This window comes from Hippocampus bargibanti, linkage group LG01, assembly GCF_051943395.1.
Source record: "Hippocampus bargibanti isolate YZ-2025 linkage group LG01, ASM5194339v1, whole genome shotgun sequence".
Taxonomy (NCBI): Eukaryota; Metazoa; Chordata; class Actinopteri; order Syngnathiformes; family Syngnathidae; genus Hippocampus; species Hippocampus bargibanti.
In genome coordinates, this window is record NC_142734.1 from 34251751 (window position 1) to 34271914 (window position 20164).

At 40.4% G+C, this 20164-nt stretch overlaps 1 protein-coding gene across 4 annotated transcripts in view; it reads right to left on the minus strand.

The window, feature by feature from the left end:
* Positions 1-8520: 8520 nt before the first annotated feature.
* Positions 8521-20164, minus strand: part of LOC148904010 (vitamin D3 receptor A) — a 58469-nt gene continuing 46825 nt past the window's right edge. For all 4 annotated transcript variants that reach the window (XM_089012758.1, XM_089012726.1, XM_089012737.1 and 1 more), the window contains 3 exons: positions 19813-19964; positions 18329-18445; positions 8521-16105 (listed from right to left, as the gene is read on the minus strand). In XM_089012758.1, the coding sequence (XP_088868884.1) occupies positions 15852-16105; positions 18329-18445; positions 19813-19964 (523 nt within the window). In that variant the 3' untranslated portion in view covers positions 8521-15851. The remainder of the gene's footprint in view (positions 16106-18328; positions 18446-19812; positions 19965-20164) is intronic.

Sequence of the window (20164 nt, forward strand, 5' to 3'; positions counted from 1 at the left end):
ATCTACTCTGCAGTTTATCTTGGCAGAGAATAAACGTCAAAATAAACTGTGACAAGTCCAAAGAGCAGGAGAGTTAACTCAAATTCATAATGGGATATTCCCGACACTGTGTGTGTGTGTGTGTGTGTGTGTGTGTGTGTGTGTGTGTGTGTGTGTGTGTGTGTGTGTGTGTGTGTGTGTGTGTGTGTGTGTGTGTGCGTATTTATTTTTACGACGTGTACTAGTCATAACAAATCGAACAGTAAAACAGCAAGATGAATTGTTGGTTAGCTAGCTACCTTGCCAAATGGTTAGCTAACTCGCAAGCCAGATGATTAGCTAGCTAGCCAGCTAGCTAAATTGCTCGATAGATGTTTGAAAAGTACATTTTCGATGCGGCTCCGTTAGGAATTGTGGGTTTACTTGTCTTCTTCCTTCTTTTTTCAATTACTTAGGAATTAACGCTGCTGAATTGTCCCATCTGAGATCATATTTTCTTTGATAGCTCATACTGTCAAACTATATGTTTTTTTTTATCATTTCAAGTAATGTACAGCATACTACAACTTTTACATGGAGAAAAAAAAGAACATTTAAATTGTCAACCACTTTTACAAAGACCATTTTGGCTGAAATCCAATTTGTCTCGACTGCTGATAAACAACGACAATGCTGCCACCGATCGCTACTATTGTCACGATAAACCAGCAAAAGTAATCCTCAATCGTATTTTTTGTATGTATCGTTGCGTACGGTCGGATTTATAAAAAAAGCATAATGTGCACATGCACGTTAAGCTGTCTGCATTTCCGCTTGTGTCAGCATTTTTGTTTTTTAATCATTTCAAATAATGTATGACAACTTTTATAGAGGAATTGTAATCATTTATAAGGGCAGGCATTAGCCAAGTTTTTAAATAAAAAGCCTAGAAACGCGCAAACAGGACGGACACCCACCAGTTTGAGATGGTGTGAGCTCATGAAATATTTTTTTTTGTGTCATAGTCCAAAAAAAGATTGGACTTGATGGTATAAACCATCCATCTTGAACCCCCCCCCCCCTCCCATAAACCACTGTAGCAACGCCAGGCAAGCCCAACTGCTGCCAAAGGAATGCAGAGTAACCACCACAAAACATAAATCCATACAACTGAGGCAGAGCTCAAAAAAGGATATAAATATAACGCCGGTGAGTTATTCTTGTTGATATTTTTGGGAATCTACTTGGCGTCCAGAATTTCCGAGTTTTCGTCAGATTAGGACAAAAAGTAAAATTATGAGGATGACCTTGACAAACTGGGGAGTCAGACTCTCCAGATGAAATAAACGCTTTAGCACTTCGCCAGACACCAGACCAAGAAACATAGTATGGGCTGCTTTAACAGTAGTGAGCATTTATACCGTTTAATGTCTTTTCAAGATATGGTTTGGAGCGAGGCTCGATAAAACTTTTTCTTCCAGGAGCAATTTTGCGAATCACATTACTTGCTTTGAGGACCAGCTCACGAGTTATGAGGAGCAATTATTTGCAGGTGAATCCTACACACACACACGCACATAGATGGATAGATAGATAGATAGATAGATAGATAGATAGATAGATAGATAGATAGATAGATAGATAGATAGATAGATAGATAGATAGATAGATAGATAGATAGATAGATAGATAGATAGATAGATAGATAGATAGATAGATAGATAGATAGATAGATAGATAGATAGATAGATAGATAGATAGATAGATAGATAGTCCCTAATTCCTTCATTTCCATTTTTGTCACTATTAACCTCTGAGATAATTAAAATTAGCTTAGTTTTAAATATTTCTCCCAAAAACTGGGTGGGGTATTTAAACCCCCACTGAGTTTACTCAAAAATATTTTTTATTGAAAACAACTGGCGAGTCTGTTCTGTTGCATTGTTGTTCAAAGATGTGGGAGGCAACGAGCGAGGCGGAGGAGTGTCTGGGGTTGATTCGCAGTCCCTTGCGGTAATTTTTAATAACAAACATTAAAAATACCACAAAAATCCTTTACCGCATTCCCATGCTCCCAAAGTCCAGAGCGGGCGCGTACACGCGTGCCTTGCACTCCACCCATGAATGACCTCTTGACATTTAACAATGAATTGTCTCATGATGCGTTTGCATGAATAGAGACAATGTAATTTTACACTTAAAGGACAACCGACATCACTTTTTTGTTTCTTAACTGTCATCAGAAAAACGTTTTATAGCAACTAAAATACCCAAAACACGCAGGATGATATTTTTAGTCAAATGCAAAACACCAATAAAAATGAAAAGTGTGCTGAAACTGCAAAAAATTGAAACCGGAAGTGGCCAGTTTCAGAAGGTATCGCCCCCTTGTTCGTGGTGTCACGCCAAGACATCTTGCCTTGCTGGAGAATCAAAACAATGGCTTCAGATTCGGAGAAGATGCTTTCTTGTTACTCATCAAGTTATGAATATGATTCAAATTGTTCTGAAGAGGAAAGCATACATGTTTGCAATCGATTAAATAATTTATTCTGTGTCATTTTGAGGCAATAGGGGGGGGGGGGAATGTCGCCTCCAAAACAGGCAGAAGATGGCGACAAAGCTCCGTGTGTAATAATAATAATACATGGGCTCCGTGTGCAATATTAATACATGGGCTCAAAAGGCTTGTCACAACACGCACGGATTCACCATTGCGTTATATGTTTTCCTTCTAATTTCGCCATCAACACGAAGTTTTCAGACCTAACAAAGTACGGCAAAATGCATTGACGTGATGAAAGGACTGCTGCAACGTGTTCTTTCTCAGTCAGGGGCGTTCCTTCAGTGACGTGACGTGAGGACTCGTCACCAACTCAAAAACAAGACTTCCGGAATATTCAGCGCGAGTCTTAAAACGGAAAATATAGCTATATGCGGTGGAATCTTTGTAAAATACGCTCAGTAGAAGTCATTTGAAGCGTTTTTACAAATTATGGACACAACTTGTCCGGGGACGTCGGTTGTCCTTTAAAAAATAGAATGACCCCATTGTGATGGAACAGTTGTCATATATTGAGGGGAAGACATTTAGTTGAAAGGATTCCGCAACCTCTTTTCTGATTGATAGCAACAATTTAACTCCAATGAGTTTGGTTGCATGTGTGTGTGTGTGTGTGTACGTGTGCGTTTGTCATGTCGCCAGTGGCTTTCTGACCTCGTCTGGAGGTTTGGCGATCGCAGCTAAAGATTCCTTTCCACCCCTCCCTCCCCTCCATGTTTCACATGTGCGTCAGCAATGATACCGCAACACCCCTCCCGGCTCGCACCACCACCACCACTGCCTTTGCCGCCACCCAACGTTCTCCCGTGATCTTCCTTCGTTTTCCAACGTCCCCACCCTCGGCTTTTTTTTTCTACCCTACCCCGACTTCACTACCTCTCTTGCATGTGTGTGGTTGCTTTGTGTTGTACTCAATTTACAGACATTGTTTAGTAAACAAGCGGTCTTTTCCCTTCGCTGTCATTTTGCAGAAACACATGCAATCAGTCAATTGTATGACTGAGACTATGTTTCCCAAGCTTTATTGTGCCAAGGAACACAAACCTCAAGGCGCACCATTAGAACAATAATGTTGCAAAAACTACTGTATACATACTGAAATAATGATGATTTTTGTCTCAGTCTACTCTGTGGAAATCTGGACCTGTTTAGAAGAACACAAAGTATGTGATTATATAAGTGTACTGTGTGCCATTTCGTGGAAGCGCATTTACTTATTCTTAGTCATTATATATCATTAGCATACATCGACAAATAAATACATGAGTTGTCGTGAATAAAGAGATGGCTTGATTTCATGAACAAACTTATTATGAAGTAAGACATAAATAAATACATACATGTTTGTTATTTATTTTTAAACATTTATATGAATTTTATTTATTTGTTTGTTTATGTATTTGGTTGGTTAGTTTAATAATAATAATAATAATAATACATTTTATTTCAAGCGCCTTTCAAAGCTCTCAAGGACACTTTACATTCATAGACGAGCATAGATACAATAATAAATAAAATACAATTATAAATAGAATTCAATAAATAAAATATAATTATAAATAGAAACAAAAGACAGAGCTAAACAAAAAATGCAATTTTAAATAGGTGGGGTTTGAGATGGGATTTGAAGGTGGGAAGAGAATCGATGTGACAAATGTTGGAAGTGAGTTCCAGAGTTTGGGGGTAGAGCAGCTGGAAGCTCTGTCCCGCATTGTGCTGAGACGGGCAGGGGGTCACACAGAGATGGAGGGAGGAAGAGGATCTTAGGGAACGAGAGGGAATAGGTTGAGTTAGTTAGTTAGTTGTTGGTCATTTGGTTAATTAGCTAGTTAGCTACTTAGTTGTTTAGCCATTTGGTTGGTTAGTTAGTTGGTTTGTTATTTAGCTATTTGGTTAGCTAGCTAGCCAGTGAGCTCGTTGCAATAGCTAGTTAGTTTGATGGTTAGTTATTTAGCTATTTGGTTAGATAGCTAGCTGGCCAGTAAGCTAGTTAGTTGGTTTGTTGGTTAGTTATTTAGATATCTGCCTAGATAGTTACTTAGCTTCTTAGTTACTTGGTTGCTTTGTTGGTTGGTTTGTTGGTTAGTTATTTAGCAATTTGGTTAGATTGCTAGCCAGTACGCTAGTTAGCTAGTTCATTCGTTTGTTCTTTATTTTGGCTCAGTGGTGAGACCTAAAAACCACCCTGAGAATTAAATGACTCACTTGGTGATCACATACTCGTTCTCTGGCGTAGCAGGTGTGTCAGAAGTCGGGATGGGACGGCTCGACTTTAAAAAGTGCGCAAGCCCAGACGCGTGAAGAACAGATTGGGCGAATATGAGAATTTTGCCCTAGGAGCAGAACTTTGTAATAAACCGAGGACCCCCCAGTACAGTAAAATATTAACCTTCATAAATAAGTCATTATTTTGACAGGCAACATTTTACTGGACTTAGGGTGGAAATTTGGTATGCTTTTGTGTACACATTTTCAAAAAGAAAACTTATGAAGTCAAGTGCGTCCCTAAAAATAAAAATGAAAATACAAGTGACCCTGTGAGCCAGCGGTACTGGGTTCGATTCCAGCTCCTGTGTGGAGTATGCATGTTCTACCTGTGCCTGAATGGGTTTTCTGTAGGTACTGCAGTTTCCTCCCACATTCTAAAACATGCACGGTAGGCTGATTTAGCACTCTGAATTGTCCCTAGGTGTGAGTGTGAGTGTAGGTGGTTTGAAATGGGTGTTTTATTGCCTATTGAAATCGGGCGCGCCTTTGCACCAACCAAAAATGCAACCAACCAAATGGTTCAGCATAAAATGGTATAAGTTGACCATAGAAAAACAGCAAACACATGTGGGGAGCATCGCATCTTTTTTGACTACAGGAACAATATGCGCCATGATGACAACAAAGACAAACCTGTGGTATATGTTTGTTTACCCTTCATTTCATTGGAAATCATGTCGCCTCGCATCTCACCGACAATTCTTCACCCTTGGAAACGACAACCACAAACAAATAGTGACAATCCAAACTTGTCTTTGAATGTTTGACACGACATTTCTATTAGCGTTGGTCAAGCTCATGGACATAGCGTGTGTTTTCAAAAATGACAAGGGATTGTTTAAAATTCCAGTATTGCATCATGAATACCCCCCGCCCCCAACAACACCCAAATTTGGAACAGTGTTACGACATACTGTAGCATTCCAGTAAAAGTGAATGCGTCACAGTGAGCTGGATGTGACTGTGTGCGCGTGGGTATTTGTGTGTTTTCATGTCTGTGCATGCCTCCAGCGTATTATGCAGGAATGTGACAACCAGAAGTATTTTTCTGTCTCAACCAGAACGAAAAAAAAACTTTTTTTTATGTTCTGAAAAAAAAAGAGATAATAGGTAGTCTATCTACACTCAATCTACACAGTGCAGCGAGCTAGTGGTTTGTGGTCCCACACAACTGAAACCACAGTGAGGACAACATGGAGGAAATGTCAAGGTCTTTGCTATACTTTGTCAATGACCAAAAAAAAAAAAAAACAAATTGGAGAGAGATTACTGCAGGCGTCAATAAACGTTCGTGTTCTAACTACCACATTTGAATAGTGAAATTAACATTCGGCCAAATATTTTAAGAATTCTGCAACATTTGGATGGATTAAGTGAAGTGTTTTTTGATGGTAGAAAACCCCACACAGGCATGGGGAGAACCCGCAAACTCCACAAAGGGAATCGAACCCTTCACCTCTTCATTATGAGGCAGATGTGCTAACAGGTTAGTCACTGCGCCGCCCCGAATAAAATAGGCTTTAATACATTGTAACGAAACCTTTTTTGGCCAATTACTGCAGTCAAATTGTTTGTGTAACCGTCACTAACACTCGTGGAGCTGTCGTCAGGTGTCTTGTGAGTCTTGCCTCTCAAGTTTGATTGGCACCTTTCCCAGGTGACATATAATTTCACTTCTTCTCACAAATGTGTTAGGACTCATTTCATTTTTGAACAATCAGACATGTTACCGTTAACCATTCTTGGGTGTCCGTAGGACGTGCAAATGAGATCAAGCTTTCCGGGCAGCACATTTCAGGCCAGATTGCCGAAAAATGTCCTCGTGCTCTATGGCATGTGCGCCCTCTGCTGGCCAAGTATATGTACCTGCATCCTGTGAGAAAAATAATTGGAATGATATTAATTGATGAAAACAAGGTATTTATTTCGATATATACATGCAATGTATACATGGGGTTATACATTACCGTAAAGGTACCTTTTTTAAATTAACCCACCTTTTTCTGAAAATAACATTTCAGTTTTTAATAATTTATTGTGTTTGATTGGATTCTTATGAATTATATATTTTTTTTCGTCAAAAATTCTCTTCTCGTCCACTTATTTTGACAAAATTGTAAAATTGTAATATTGCACACGTTTTATTTCATTGATGTAAAGTCTAAATGTTTGTGTAAATAATAGCAATATTTTTATACTTGTTTGTAGTTCTACGGTGGTGGTGGAGAAGGTGGTGTGAAATCACATTGAAGAAATAAAGGACAACCGACACCTCAGGACAAGTTGTGTCCATAATTTGTAAAATCGCTGCAAATGACTTCTACTGAGCGTATTTTACAAAGATTCCACCGCATATAATATAATTAATCAATCAAATGCAAATTACCAATAAAAATGACTTGAAGTGTCCAAAATCTGCAAAAAAATTGAGCTGCGAATTGGGAATTTTCAGAAAGCCCCGCCCCCAGTTCGTGACGTCACGTCAAGACATCTTGCATTGCTGGAGAATCCAAACAATGGCTTCAGATTCGGAGAAGATGCTTTCTTGTTACACATCCAGGTATGAATATGATTCAAATAGTTCTGAAGAGGAAAGCATACATGTTTGCAATCGATTAAATAATTATATGTGCCATTTTGAAGCAACATTGGGGAAAATCTCACTCAAAAAAAAAAAAGAGGCACAAAATGGCGACCTCCAGTGGCCACCTCCGCTTCCACAGGCTGATAAATTCCTTATATGGAGCTTGGACTGGCGGCTTTTGGGTGCAACACGGTTCATTGACGTAATGGAAGGATGCTACAATGCGTGTTTTTTACGGTCAGGGGGCGGTCCTTTCTTGACGTCACGTATGGACTCGTCACCAACTCAAAAACAAGACTTCCTGAATATTCAGAGTGAGTCTTAAAACATAAAATATAGCTATAAGCGGTGGAATCTTATTAAAATACGCTTGGTAGAAGTCATTTGAAGCCATTTTACAAATTATGGACACAACTTGTCCGGAGACGTCGCTTGTCCTTTAAATAACAAAGCGCAGAAAGTAAAACCTGTAACGGAAGTGACAACAACCCAACGTAACGTGTCAAGAAAATAAAGCACAGCCATCTGCTGGTCAACTACGGGACAGCAGTTATAAACAAATGCATCAGCTGCAGTTACAGACAATTTATTCAATTCACTTACGATGCATGTTTTTTCGAACGGGGTAACTCTAGACGAGGTGGAGAAAGCCTGCACATAAACATTGAAATCCGATTTGGAAGGCCGCAGCTGTGATTTGAACCTGGAACCAAACACATGTGTAAGCAGATATGCAAAGCGCACCTAATCACAAATACGTTTGAAATAGAATGCTAAAAATGGGTTTGTGTCTTGCGTTACCTGTTTCCACACGACGGTCTTCTGAAAATCATGAATTCAAAGAAAAAGCCACAAACTCAATGGATGTTTTGCATCATTATGTACAGCTGTTTTATTTGTGATTTGATCCAAACATGATCAGTATTTTTTGTTTTTTCCTCGATACAATGCATGTAATCAAAGTACAATAGATCAAAATGCACGGAGAAGAGCACACAATAGAAGGAAAAGCCAGAGCAAATTGAGTTCCAGTCTGCATAAAACGACTTCCGGTCAAAGCGGTTTTTGTAGTAATGAGGCCATCGACAATGACGGCATGGCAACTGTGTGAATATGATGACAGAAAACGAGAAGCAATGACTTACAATTACTGCATGGTGTGGTGCTATTCTTGAGATGCGGCTACATTACAACTCTATCACTTGTTTATCCAAAACATGAAAAAAGATCACAGTCTACTGAGCTTAGCACATAAGCTTGGTCATTTCCGTCGAGAAGTGAAACGGATAAAATATACAAATCAGATGAGATGAGTTCATAGCTCGTGTACACTTTCGGTAAATTTGGGCTGTGTGATACACCGAATTCCCAGTTACTGTTGAAAATATAACGACATTGGAGAAACAACCCCATTTTAAGAAATGTGCAGCTGTGAAGCGCGACGGCAGCGTCAACATCGGCACGACAAAGACAGATCGTCGTGCGTTCAAGAGCCCTGATATTGTCCCAAAATAAGGCTGTGGGCTGTAGGCACACCGAGGTACAACTGAGTTGAGCAATTATGTGCATCAACTGAAAGATTTTGACTTTTAAAATGGACACAGATAGAGATATACAAGTGCATCATTGGTAAAAGACTGCTGGTGAGGGAGGAAACAAGTGCACAATGATCCGTGCGACATCTGTCTGGAGACGGGGGGTGAGTGTCTTCACGAGTCAAGTTGCCTGTGTGTGTGTGTGTGTGTGTGTGTGTGTATGTCCACGCTAGCAAGCGAGTAAGCACATAATATTTCAAAGAAACATAGCCATCCGTCACAATCCAGCCCACTGTCCGCATCCTAAAAACAACAAAGATGTGGCCCTCACAATTGTAGAAACGTTTACAGCCTCGTAGATCACAATAAGTATATAATTTTCTAGATTTGTGAGCGGTGAGAATCAAAATGGGTCTGAGAAAGAAAAACAGAAATGCATGAAGTGAACCGCAAAACATGTTTCCAGCTTCCCATTGTCATTAAAATATGAACATTTTGTCTAAAACACAATGGTGATGAAGTGGATGACATGAGACGTTCAAGGGGAAGTTTTGCTTTTTTTTGTGTGATATTTGTTCAGTGACTGAAAAATGGCGGCGCACAGTCCAAAATAATAGAGCTTGTTCAAAACTGCCCAAAAGGTGCCAAGCTTGTGGCATCATATTTAAAAATAATGGAGGCTGCGATGACTGCAAAAAGTGTGGATTGTCCAACAGTAGCAGACGTGTCCGATCTGCTGATAGAATTGCAAAAGTGGCTGTGTGAGTATGTTTTGGTCACAGTTGAGAAGTTTTTTTTCTTTTTCATGAAAAGAAGGCAGTTTTTGCAAAGGTCAGGTTGAAGCTGCTATGCGTAGTTTTGGAGTGGCAAGAATTACACACAAAAAAAAAAAAAACGACAATAAAAATCACTGTGATCAAAAATGGGATCCCATTGTCTTCATGAAAAGTTTGAAGAACAAGAGCAAAGCAAGATATTTGGGCGAGAGGCCCAGTTGGGGGTTGGTGAGGAACCCTTACACTCCAAAAAAAGTCAGAAAATGGCGACCAAGCTCCGTGTGAGGAATTAATCAGCCCATTTCAACAGGCTGATAAATTCCTTACATGGAGCTTGGTCGCCCTCTTCTGGCTCTTTTTGGTGCAACATGACGTTTTCAGACCAAACAAGTACAGCAAAATATATTGACGTGATGGAAGGACTGCTACAATGTGTCCTTTTTTTTTCGGTCAGGGGCGTTCCTTCAGTGACGTCACGTACGGACTTGTCACCAACTCAAAAACGAGACTTCCGGAATATTCAGCGCGAGTCTTAAAACGTGAAATACAGCTATATGTGGTGGAATCTTTGTAAAATACACTCAGTAGGATTCATTTGAAGCCATTTTACAAATTATGGACACAACTTGTCCGGGGATGTCGGTTGTCCTTTAAGACGAGTAAAATACAAATATTTGATTTGACAATTGAGTCATTTGATACAAATATAAGAACGTGTACCCGCATAACGCGAGTAATATCACTATTTTATTCAATGTTAGAACTTTTTATGAATGTAATTTCTAATAGATTACCTATATTGCGATAGTCACAATTCTCACAGGATACCATTCTGAGTGAAATATTGATTCAAACAGTTATGAGTATTTTTGGAACAGTAGTCATTCCTGTGACTTTTTTTTTATTAAACCTGTGTGGCTTTAATACCGCTTGGTAAAGTGTCATAATCGACATAAGTTCAGAACCGCCATTTGCAATTTACATTTACATTCATTTAGTTATATATATATATATATATATGTTGAAATGTATTGCCATTCCAATTGGATGCTGCTATTATTTCACCGTTTTTCGTTTTGTTTTCACCCAGACTGAAACAAACGTATGCCACATCCAGACACAGTGGGGGAATATATAATGAAGGCTGCTTTAGAAAACCGCTGCAACAACCATGTCTTTCTTCCTCGTAGCAGCAAATATGAACCACTTCCTGTCTGAAATTGATTGTAAAATAATAAATATAATATAAATAATAATTTCATCTTTTAAATCACGTATCGCTCAAATTCATTTTTAGTACGCCGGAATTTACCACACTCCTCTGCCTGACATCAAGTGAACATACGATTCTCTTGGTTACCACTAAGAGGCGCTCATGAGTGTGAATGGTGATGCGATGACGTATCTGACTTGACTTTAGACCTGCTAAGCTTATTTTGTGATGATGTTGAGGTAAAAAAAAAAAAAAAAAATCATCCAGCATTCTAATGAGATCAAAAAAAGGAACAAATCACGACCGCACACGACAAATGTATCCTTTCCTTTTTAGTGTTCAATTATTTTGCAACAGAAAAACACGATGCTAAATGTACTGTATGTGCTGAGAGGTAGTATGTTTGGTTAATGTGGCACTAAAGCTGAGCTGAAAACACTGGACTAAAAAAAAAAAAAGTGTGATGATCCAGAAATGAGGGCAAAGCCAGAAAATCAGAAAGTGTGTAAAAACCTCCAAGCTTTGCGATTCACACAGACGCAAGACACACACATCGCCAGTCGGATGAGCTGATGTTTGGTTCCCTTCGAGGCTATTAACGTCAAAAGTCATTTCAGATATGATTGAGGTATCTGTTTTGATGGTGTATAGAGTACGAGCACGGCTTCTGGGGGGGGGGGGGGTTTCACACTTATGAAATGGCTTTTCTCTGGTCCCAATCAGCCGACAAGTTTATATACTTGGCGCGTTTCCGCCTGGCTGGGTTTTTCCATCTAGAAGTGAGCAGGATGACTCAACTCATTCCCCAAGTCATCATTGATGGCGATGTTGACAGTTGGCTGAACTTTCTCACAGGCAACACGAGAATTCGGCAGAGGCCGAGAGTGATTTCGAAAACTTCAAAGTCAATTAAGTAATAATGCTCTCAAGCGAGGTACACGCATAGTGAGCGACCATCTGGTCCATTTTGAGTGTTTTTTTTTTCTTCTTTTTGTTGTTGTTGCTTTCGTCAGCAAAGGCCAGATTATCGGATGAGGTCTGAAAGACGATCATCTGGAAAGTAAAAACACTTCAGACATACGAAGCCTGCTAGATTGTTCTCTTGTCTTATTCTGGGTCTTTTCCAGAGTTCTGCATCACTGTTTTTTTAATCAAATAAAATGGCAAAAGGGACCAAAGAAAGTAAGTGTGAAAGCACCGCCAGTAAGGCGACTGAGGTGGAGCTGCAAACCTGCCTGGAGTGGGCGGACGACTCAACAGTTAAAGGACAACCAACACCTTCGGACAAGTTGTGTCCGTAATTTGTAAAATCACTTCAAATGACTTCTACTGAGCGTATTTTACAAAGATTCCATCGCATATAGCTATATTTTACGTTTTAAGACTAGCGCTGAATATTCAGGAAGTCTTGTTTTCGAGTTGATGACGATCCCTACGTGACGTCACGTTTGGAACGCCCCTGACTGAGAAAGCGACACATAATGCATTTTGCGGTATTTTGTTTGGTCTGAAAACTTCCGTGTTGATGGCGAAATTAGAAGGAAAACACAAATAATGTGATGGTGAATCCTTGTGTGTTGCACCAAGACTACTATTTGATAGTCGGTGACACAAATTCCCAGCAGACAAATCAGCCCATTTCCAACGGAGCTTGGGCGCCATCTTGTGCATTTTCTGGGAAGCTACATTACTGTCATTGACGGCTCGAATTGATATGGGAGGACTCCTTTAATCGATTGCAAACTTTTATGCTTTCCTCTTCAGAACTATTTGAATCATATTCATAACTGGATGAGTAACAAGAAAGCATCTTCTCCGAAGCTGAACTCCGTGAGCCCATTGTTTTGTTTCTTGAGCAAGGCAAGACGACTTGGCGTGACGTCATGAACTGCGGGCGGGACTTTCTGAAAATCCCCAGTTTCGAGCCGATTTGTGGCAGAATTTAGACACTTTAAGTAATTTTTATTGGTGTTTTGCATTTGACTAAAAATATCAGGCTGCGTGTTTTGGGTATTTTAGATGCTATAAAACGTTTTTCTGATGTCAGTTAGGAAACAAAAAAATGGTGTCGGTTGTCCTTTAACGGACAACCAACGTCACTTTTTTGTTTTTTCTTTGTTGTTACTCATCCAGTTATGAATATGATTCAAATAGTTCTGAAGAGGATTGCATACGTTTTTGCAATCGATTAAAGAATTTACTTTGTGCCATTTTGAGGCAACATTGGGGGGAAATGTCTCACCCAAAAAAAAAGAGGCACAAAATGGCGACCTCCTGTGGCCACCTCAGTTTCCACAGGTTGATAAATTCCTTATATGGAGCTTGAACGCCCTCTTCTGGCGGCTTTTGGGTGCAACACGGTTTTCAGACCAAAGAAGTATAGCAAAATACATTGACGTGATGGAAGGACTGCTACAATGTGTCCTTTTTTCGGTCAGGGGCGTTCCTTTAGTGACGTCACGTAGGGACTCGTCACCAACTCAAAAACAAGACTTCCTGAATATTCAGCACGAGTCGTAAAATGTAAAATATAGCTATATGCGGTGGAATCTTATTTAAAATACGCTCAGTAGAAGTCATTTGAAGCCATTTTACAATTTATGGACACAACTTGTCCGGAGACGTCGGTTGTCCTTTAAGGTTCATTTAAGCATCAAACACAGAGAAAGTTGAATGTTTGCTTCCCCCAAAACCTGAAAAGTTGAGCTTCCTTTTCAAGCAAGCGATGTTAGCATTTCCGTGTAAGTCCAGTTTTTTTGTTTCTTTTTCATCCCCTGAATTGTAAATTCTGAGAGCTGCAAAGTGAAGCTGCGGAAATGAGCAAGGTATTGTCACACTTTGGGATCAGGAGGTGACAAGTCGTCATCAGTCACTGCATATCCCGCCGGCCTGAGGTGATCCTCCTTTCAAAATTTCTGTACAAAGTCTTTTAAAGGTCCAGCTAAAGGTTTAAGCGGGGTAGAAAAAAAGGTAATTTGGGCATTGTTTGTTTTCACAGTTAAGCGACAGTCCACGGCGGATGTTCCCATCGGCCTTTGGTGCACCAAAGAAGCAAAGCCGAGAGAGACGGCTGCTGAGTTAAAGCTGTTGTGAGTCACCAACGGCAGCAAATATTGGCTCCTGCAGAAGATGAGGTGGTATGTAGGTTGGTTGGTTGATGAAAAGGCACGACCACGCTGGTTGCCATCGGCTAATGCTAGCGTCAGTCATGCTGAAACCCATTGAGGTTGTTGATACGGTGTTCCGTTTTGTATGAATTCTGGCAGAAAAGCAAGAAAACAGTGTTGTTTCCCTGCCAAAAAGTTGAAAAAAGAAAACCAAGTAGTCCTCCCAGCAAGTCATAACTACATAAAACCAGAAGTCCTCAGCCAGCAAGTAAGCGCAAAGCTCAGAATAGGATTTTAACAGTGTGAAAAAGCTTTTCCACAAACTTCAATACTTGAGCCCAAAAGAGTGGGAAGGTTGGAGAGGGCACCTTGGTGGCGACCACACACTGATTCGCACATCAAACATTTCCTGGATAGGAATGTTAAGTGACAAGAGTTTTTTTAAATACATTCCACCAATGCAAATTGTTTGCAACGGTTCGGTTTGTGAAGCGTCCAAAACAACAACACCTTGTTGTTTCCTTCAATAAATCAAATGCACTTGCTCACCAAAAGTGGTTGACTCCATCCACAAGCTTGAATAATACAACACAAGGCTCCATTGCTGCCAATTGCATATCGTTTGTCCAACTCCAGAGCAACTTGAATTCTTTTAGCGTTTTGACATGAAATTTTAAATATGTACAGACTGACAGTGGTATTTACAAAGTATGTCCACAAGGGGGAGCTCGAGGCCTGCCAGGGAGGGGGGGCTGTCAAATGACATGTGACCGTGAAAGGGGTTTTTTTTTTTTCAATCACTCGCCATGCTATTGAAAGCGTCAACATATTTCGAACCCAACGTGTCTTAATCTATATTGCTTCCTTCAGTATTCGTGCTGAATCAAATCAAATGAGGGTTCAAGGTCCCCAACCCCCCAATGAATGGATGGGTTGATTCAGTTTGTTTGTAGCTTCCAGTAACTGTTATCGGTACTATTAAAAATCACAGTGATGCAGAGTTATGAAAACGTTATCTTCTGATTGTAAGTTTACGCCTGACACACATCAACACGTACACACTATCAAACAGAACTTTTCCCTGAGGTAACAGCGAGCAACTTCCCGCAACTGTCTTAGCAGCCCCAATCAAATATGGCGGATAGGCGAGATCCAACCACATTGTGACGTCTTCTCAGTCAGTCTACAAACTTCACAGGTCCAAAAAAAATAAACTAAACAAAAAATGGGAACATATGAGGCCTCGGGTAGGGCCTGAACTCAACACCCCCTTGTGGTCCACACATATATCTATATAATTGTGTTTATCTGTGTAGGTCAGCTTATACATTTCATTTATGTAGCGTTATACATACGTACATTCCTGCACAATTCCCTTTTGACTGGACTGAAAGGAATTCCAACTGTAGGGGGTCTCTTTCTTGGTAGCCAACCACCGCCCTCTGACTCCCAGGATCCATCCCGGTTAATCCTGACAGTTTTTTTTTCCTCTTCTTCATAGCACACTATATTGAGCGCTTGCTTGGAAGCAGCAAATATTTTTTGTAAGACTGCCGTTGTTTTTGATGGCTTGACTTGCGCCAACAGCATAGATGATACAATCGTGTATTCCTCTTCAAGCGGACATGTGAACAGCGAGCTGCTTTGAAAGATGACAAGAGAAAAGAACTGTCCGTTCCAAACATCCAACCGTGGGGTGCGATTGTGATGTTATCCATCGGTAAGGAGTGATGCGTATGATGATGAATCTGCCCATGTCATTAGCCTTCAAAAGGTAGCGGTTTTCCAGCGGTGATGGGGATGAGGGGGGCGGTGAAGGCAATCGGCGTGCGTTTTGTGTGTTCCTGCTATGACACCTCACTGCCAAAAACCTCCAACACCAGCGGGGTGAGCTGCATGCTGTGCTCGGGCTGAAAGGACAGCGAGCGGTACTGCTTCGAGTGCTCCTCATTCAGGCTGCGCAGGTCTGCTAGTTTTTGGATCATCTTGGCGTAGAGAAGGCGTCCGCCGGGGTGGTTGACTCGGATGTAGGCCTGAAGAGTCTCTGACATGTGATCCTGGAGCTGCTCGATGCGGCCGTGGTCCTGCACCCCGGGACGATCTGCCATGAGGGAGGAAGGATTGAAAGGGAGGGGGGGGGGGGGGTGACGAGCAGATGTGAAGTACGTGTTTAGACAGCGGACGGTTTGGCGAATACATTGAAAACATCAGTTCGAGTAGTTCTGTCTGTCTAAAGTGGTCGTATTTTGAGAGTTTCTAAACAGACTACCACACATGCACATATGTTCAAAGGGCATCCCTTCACTATTGTCGTACACCCATGATTGATTTGCATGTTGTCAGCACCCCCCCGCAAGAAAACCCAAAACCCGAACAAATTTGGGAATGGCACTCCACGTCATGCTTTTAAATTCCCGAAAAATTTTTTGGGAATGGCAGAAAATGAGTTAATTATTTTCCATGTTCACTCTTGAGGGTTTGTTCACCGTTAGCATTCGCAGCCCCCCCCCCCCCCCAAAAAAAAATCTATATGCACTTTGACCACTGCCAACATACTGTAGTGGATGTGTAATTACACTTTGTTCTAGTAGGGCAGAAAAAGCATGTGCCCTGGTATCACACTCTGGCATTAAATGCCCTTCTCCAGTTTTGTGTAGTGACCCCCCCCCCCCACACACACACACACACAATCCTCTTTAAGGAGGTTGAGAATGAATCATCTGTGCCTCCGCGCTTGATGCAACCACATAATGAACTCCATTTTGCCTCAATGGGGCTTTTTTTGCATAAAATGCTGTGATGGAAAACTCGTTGGGGAAAAGTACTGTGCACTATTTTTTGTTTTTCCTCAATATGATGGCTGCATTTTTAGTTTGGGGTTAACAGCAGGGTATGATTCTTAAAATAAATAAACGAAACCGGGTGAGTGTTGCAAATTGCATTTTAAAGGACAATCGACATCACTTTTTTGTTTCCTAATTGACATCAGAAAAACGTTTTATAGCAACTAAAATACCCAAAACACACAGTATGATATTTTAGTAAAATGCAAAACACCAATAAAAATGACTTAGTGTCTAAAAAGTACTTCAATTTGAAACCGGAAGTGGCCAGTTTCAGAAGGTCCCGCCCCCTTGTTCGTGGTGACACGCCAAGATGTCTTGTCTTGCTCGAGAATCAAAAATATGGCTTCAGATTCGGAGAATATGCTTTCTTGTTACTCATCCAGTTATGAATATGATTAAAATAGTTCTGAAGAGGAAAGCATACATCAATCGATTAAATAATTTATTCCGTGTCATTTTGCGGTCTCTTGAGGTATTCTGCCACCCAAAAGAGGCAGAAGATGGCGACAAAGTCCGTGGAAACGGGCCGATTATTATTTCGCGTTATTTATGTGTTTTCCTTCTAATTTCGCCATCAACACGGATCAACACGAAGTTTTCAGACCAAACAAAGTACCGCAAAATGCATTGACCTGATGAAAGGACTACTACAATGTGTCCTTTCTCGGTCAGGGGCGTTCCTTCAGTGACGTGACGTGAGTACTCGTCACCAACTCAAAAACAAGACTTCCGGAATATTCAGCGCGAGACTTAAAACGTAAAATATAGCTATATGCGGTGGAATCTTTGTAAAATACGCTCAGTAGAAGTCATTTGAAGCGATTTTACAAATTATGGACACAACTTGTCCGGAGGAGTCGGTTGTCCTTTAAACTACCTCAGATTGGATTGGATTTGCCTTTATTATGTCTCGGTGATAATGAACTCAGTCTCGATTGCATGTATTGCACTGCTTTCTATATACAATAAAAAGCACAAATACTTTTGTTAAAGAAATAACTGCAGGAACTAAAGATTTGCTGAGGGCGATGACGACACGAGATTCAAGCCACGATGACAGTGAGAAAAAAAAACAGCCCAACATGTACACAGTGTGCTAAACAAAACCATTGATTGTTGTCTTGTTTTGACTCAAAAATCTGACTCACACACATAGACAACAATCATCAACTTGTGTTCTTGTGTGGGGGCGGGATTAGTTGATTTGGACTAAAGCCGAAAAATATAAATTATGTTGTCTTCAAACAAACTCTTTGATTTTTTGCATGCAAATTTATAGTCCAAATGGCGCAGCTTTCAGATAAAAAGTATTGTGCAAACTGTGGCCATTAAAGCAGAATCATTATGACAACTAAAATATATCATTGTTGCAAAAGAGCCCATCTGTGGTTGAAATAGAGTGGGAACATGTTGCCTTCAACGGGGTGATGTCGTAGGCCGTATTGATTCATAAACTCGAAAAAAAAAAAAAAAAGTACCTGGGGAGAGCAGGCAGATGGCCATGAGCAGGACGTGTTCCTCCTCGTGCAGATTGAGCTTCTTCAAGCCAACCTGAAACTTGATCAATGGCTCCAGGAGCTCCAAAGTGTGACCCGCTGCACGGTATAACATGAACATTGATGTTATTGAAATAAAACAAGGCTCCATATGAGAAAAGACAAGCACACTTTTAACCCAAATAGCCGAGTCGACTTACATGTCAGTCGCATACATGTTTGCGATTGATTAAAGAATTTATTCCGTGTCATTTTGAGGTATCTGGGGGGGAAATGTAGCACCCAAAAGAGGCAGAAGATGGCGACAAAGCTCCGTGGAAACGGGCTGATTTTTTTCCTTAGAATTTTTGTCAGTGAATATCAAATAGATGCTCGATTCACCACCGCATTATTTGTGTGTTTTCCTTCTAATTTTGCCATCAACACGAAGTTTTCAGACAAAACAAAGTACCGCAAAATGCATTGACGTGATGAAAGGACTGCTACAATGTGTCCTTTCTCGGTCAGGGGCGTTCCTTCCGTGACGTGAGGACTCGTTACCAACTCAAAAACAAGACTTTCGGAATATTCAGTGTGAGTCTTAAAACATAAAATATAGCTATGTGCGGTCGAATCTTTGTAAAATACATTCAGTAGAAGTCATTTGAAGCAATTTTACAAATTATGGACACAACTTGCCCGGTGGCGTCAGCTGTTCTTTAAATGAAAACCAAAGTGTCAAATAAATACATGAACGTCAGTATTAGATTAGTTGTCCAGGATTTTGATCACCAAATCTTAGTAGCCCCAAGGTTGATAATCTTTATGTGTGAGGGGAAAGCCATCCACTACGGAATAATATTGTGACTGCCTGGACTGTGAAAGAAAGGAAATCTGGCCATTCAAAGAAGCGCTCTGCAGACAAAGACGGGCAGTAAATATTTATTTTTTTTTTTGTCCCCATATGGCAAGAAATATTTTCATTGTCAAGTATTTTCTTTAGAATGTCGACATTGCTCTATAACATTGATTGACATTCATGGGATACCCTTCTTTGTCGTGGAGGTTTTTATTTTTGACAAAGATGGCGGGACGGATTCCTAATGTGCATCGTAATCTGTGTTGAGATGGTCTATGCACAGAACACGCAAAAAAGTGTAAAATGCTTGATTGTCTTTCTTTGTGTGTTCTGGCACAGATAAAAAAGTCATGATCTGTTTTTGTTATTAATTTATTGTTTTGACGTTTTATCTTAATGTGTGATTGAGGCTGATGTATTTTACATGCAGCTGTTATTGTTTTGAAAGTGCTCCGTAAACAAAGTGGAGTTAAGTATTAAATGTGTCATCACCTACGAAGACAACAAACGGTTGATTGTCCTTCAAACGCAAATAAGAATTGGATTGCGACCAAACATCAAAGCAGAATGTCAACGCTTTCACCTCAATTACGCCACGAACGGTGCAGGAAAGTACGAGGAAACCAACCCTTTGTGACATCATTGATGCAATATTTGAAGTCAGGTCCTCCACAGCTCCAGGACATGTCCTCCAGGCTGAAAGACTGATTGGAGCGCAGCATGATGATCTCAATGGCACTCGACTTCAGCAGAGCAATCTGGTCTTCTGCTGTCAGTTCTCTGAAATATATTGTCACAAGCTCACTAAGTATCAGTGTGGTCACGGCAAGGCTTAACCGCAGCTGAGATGATGACATTTTGAACCCTGATTTCCATTTTATACATCTACCCAATGTTCCGTACGATAATGCTCATCTAAAAGCACTAAATTTTCACAAAAACTGAATTTTTTTTCTTTCATTTAAATATAATAATAAACG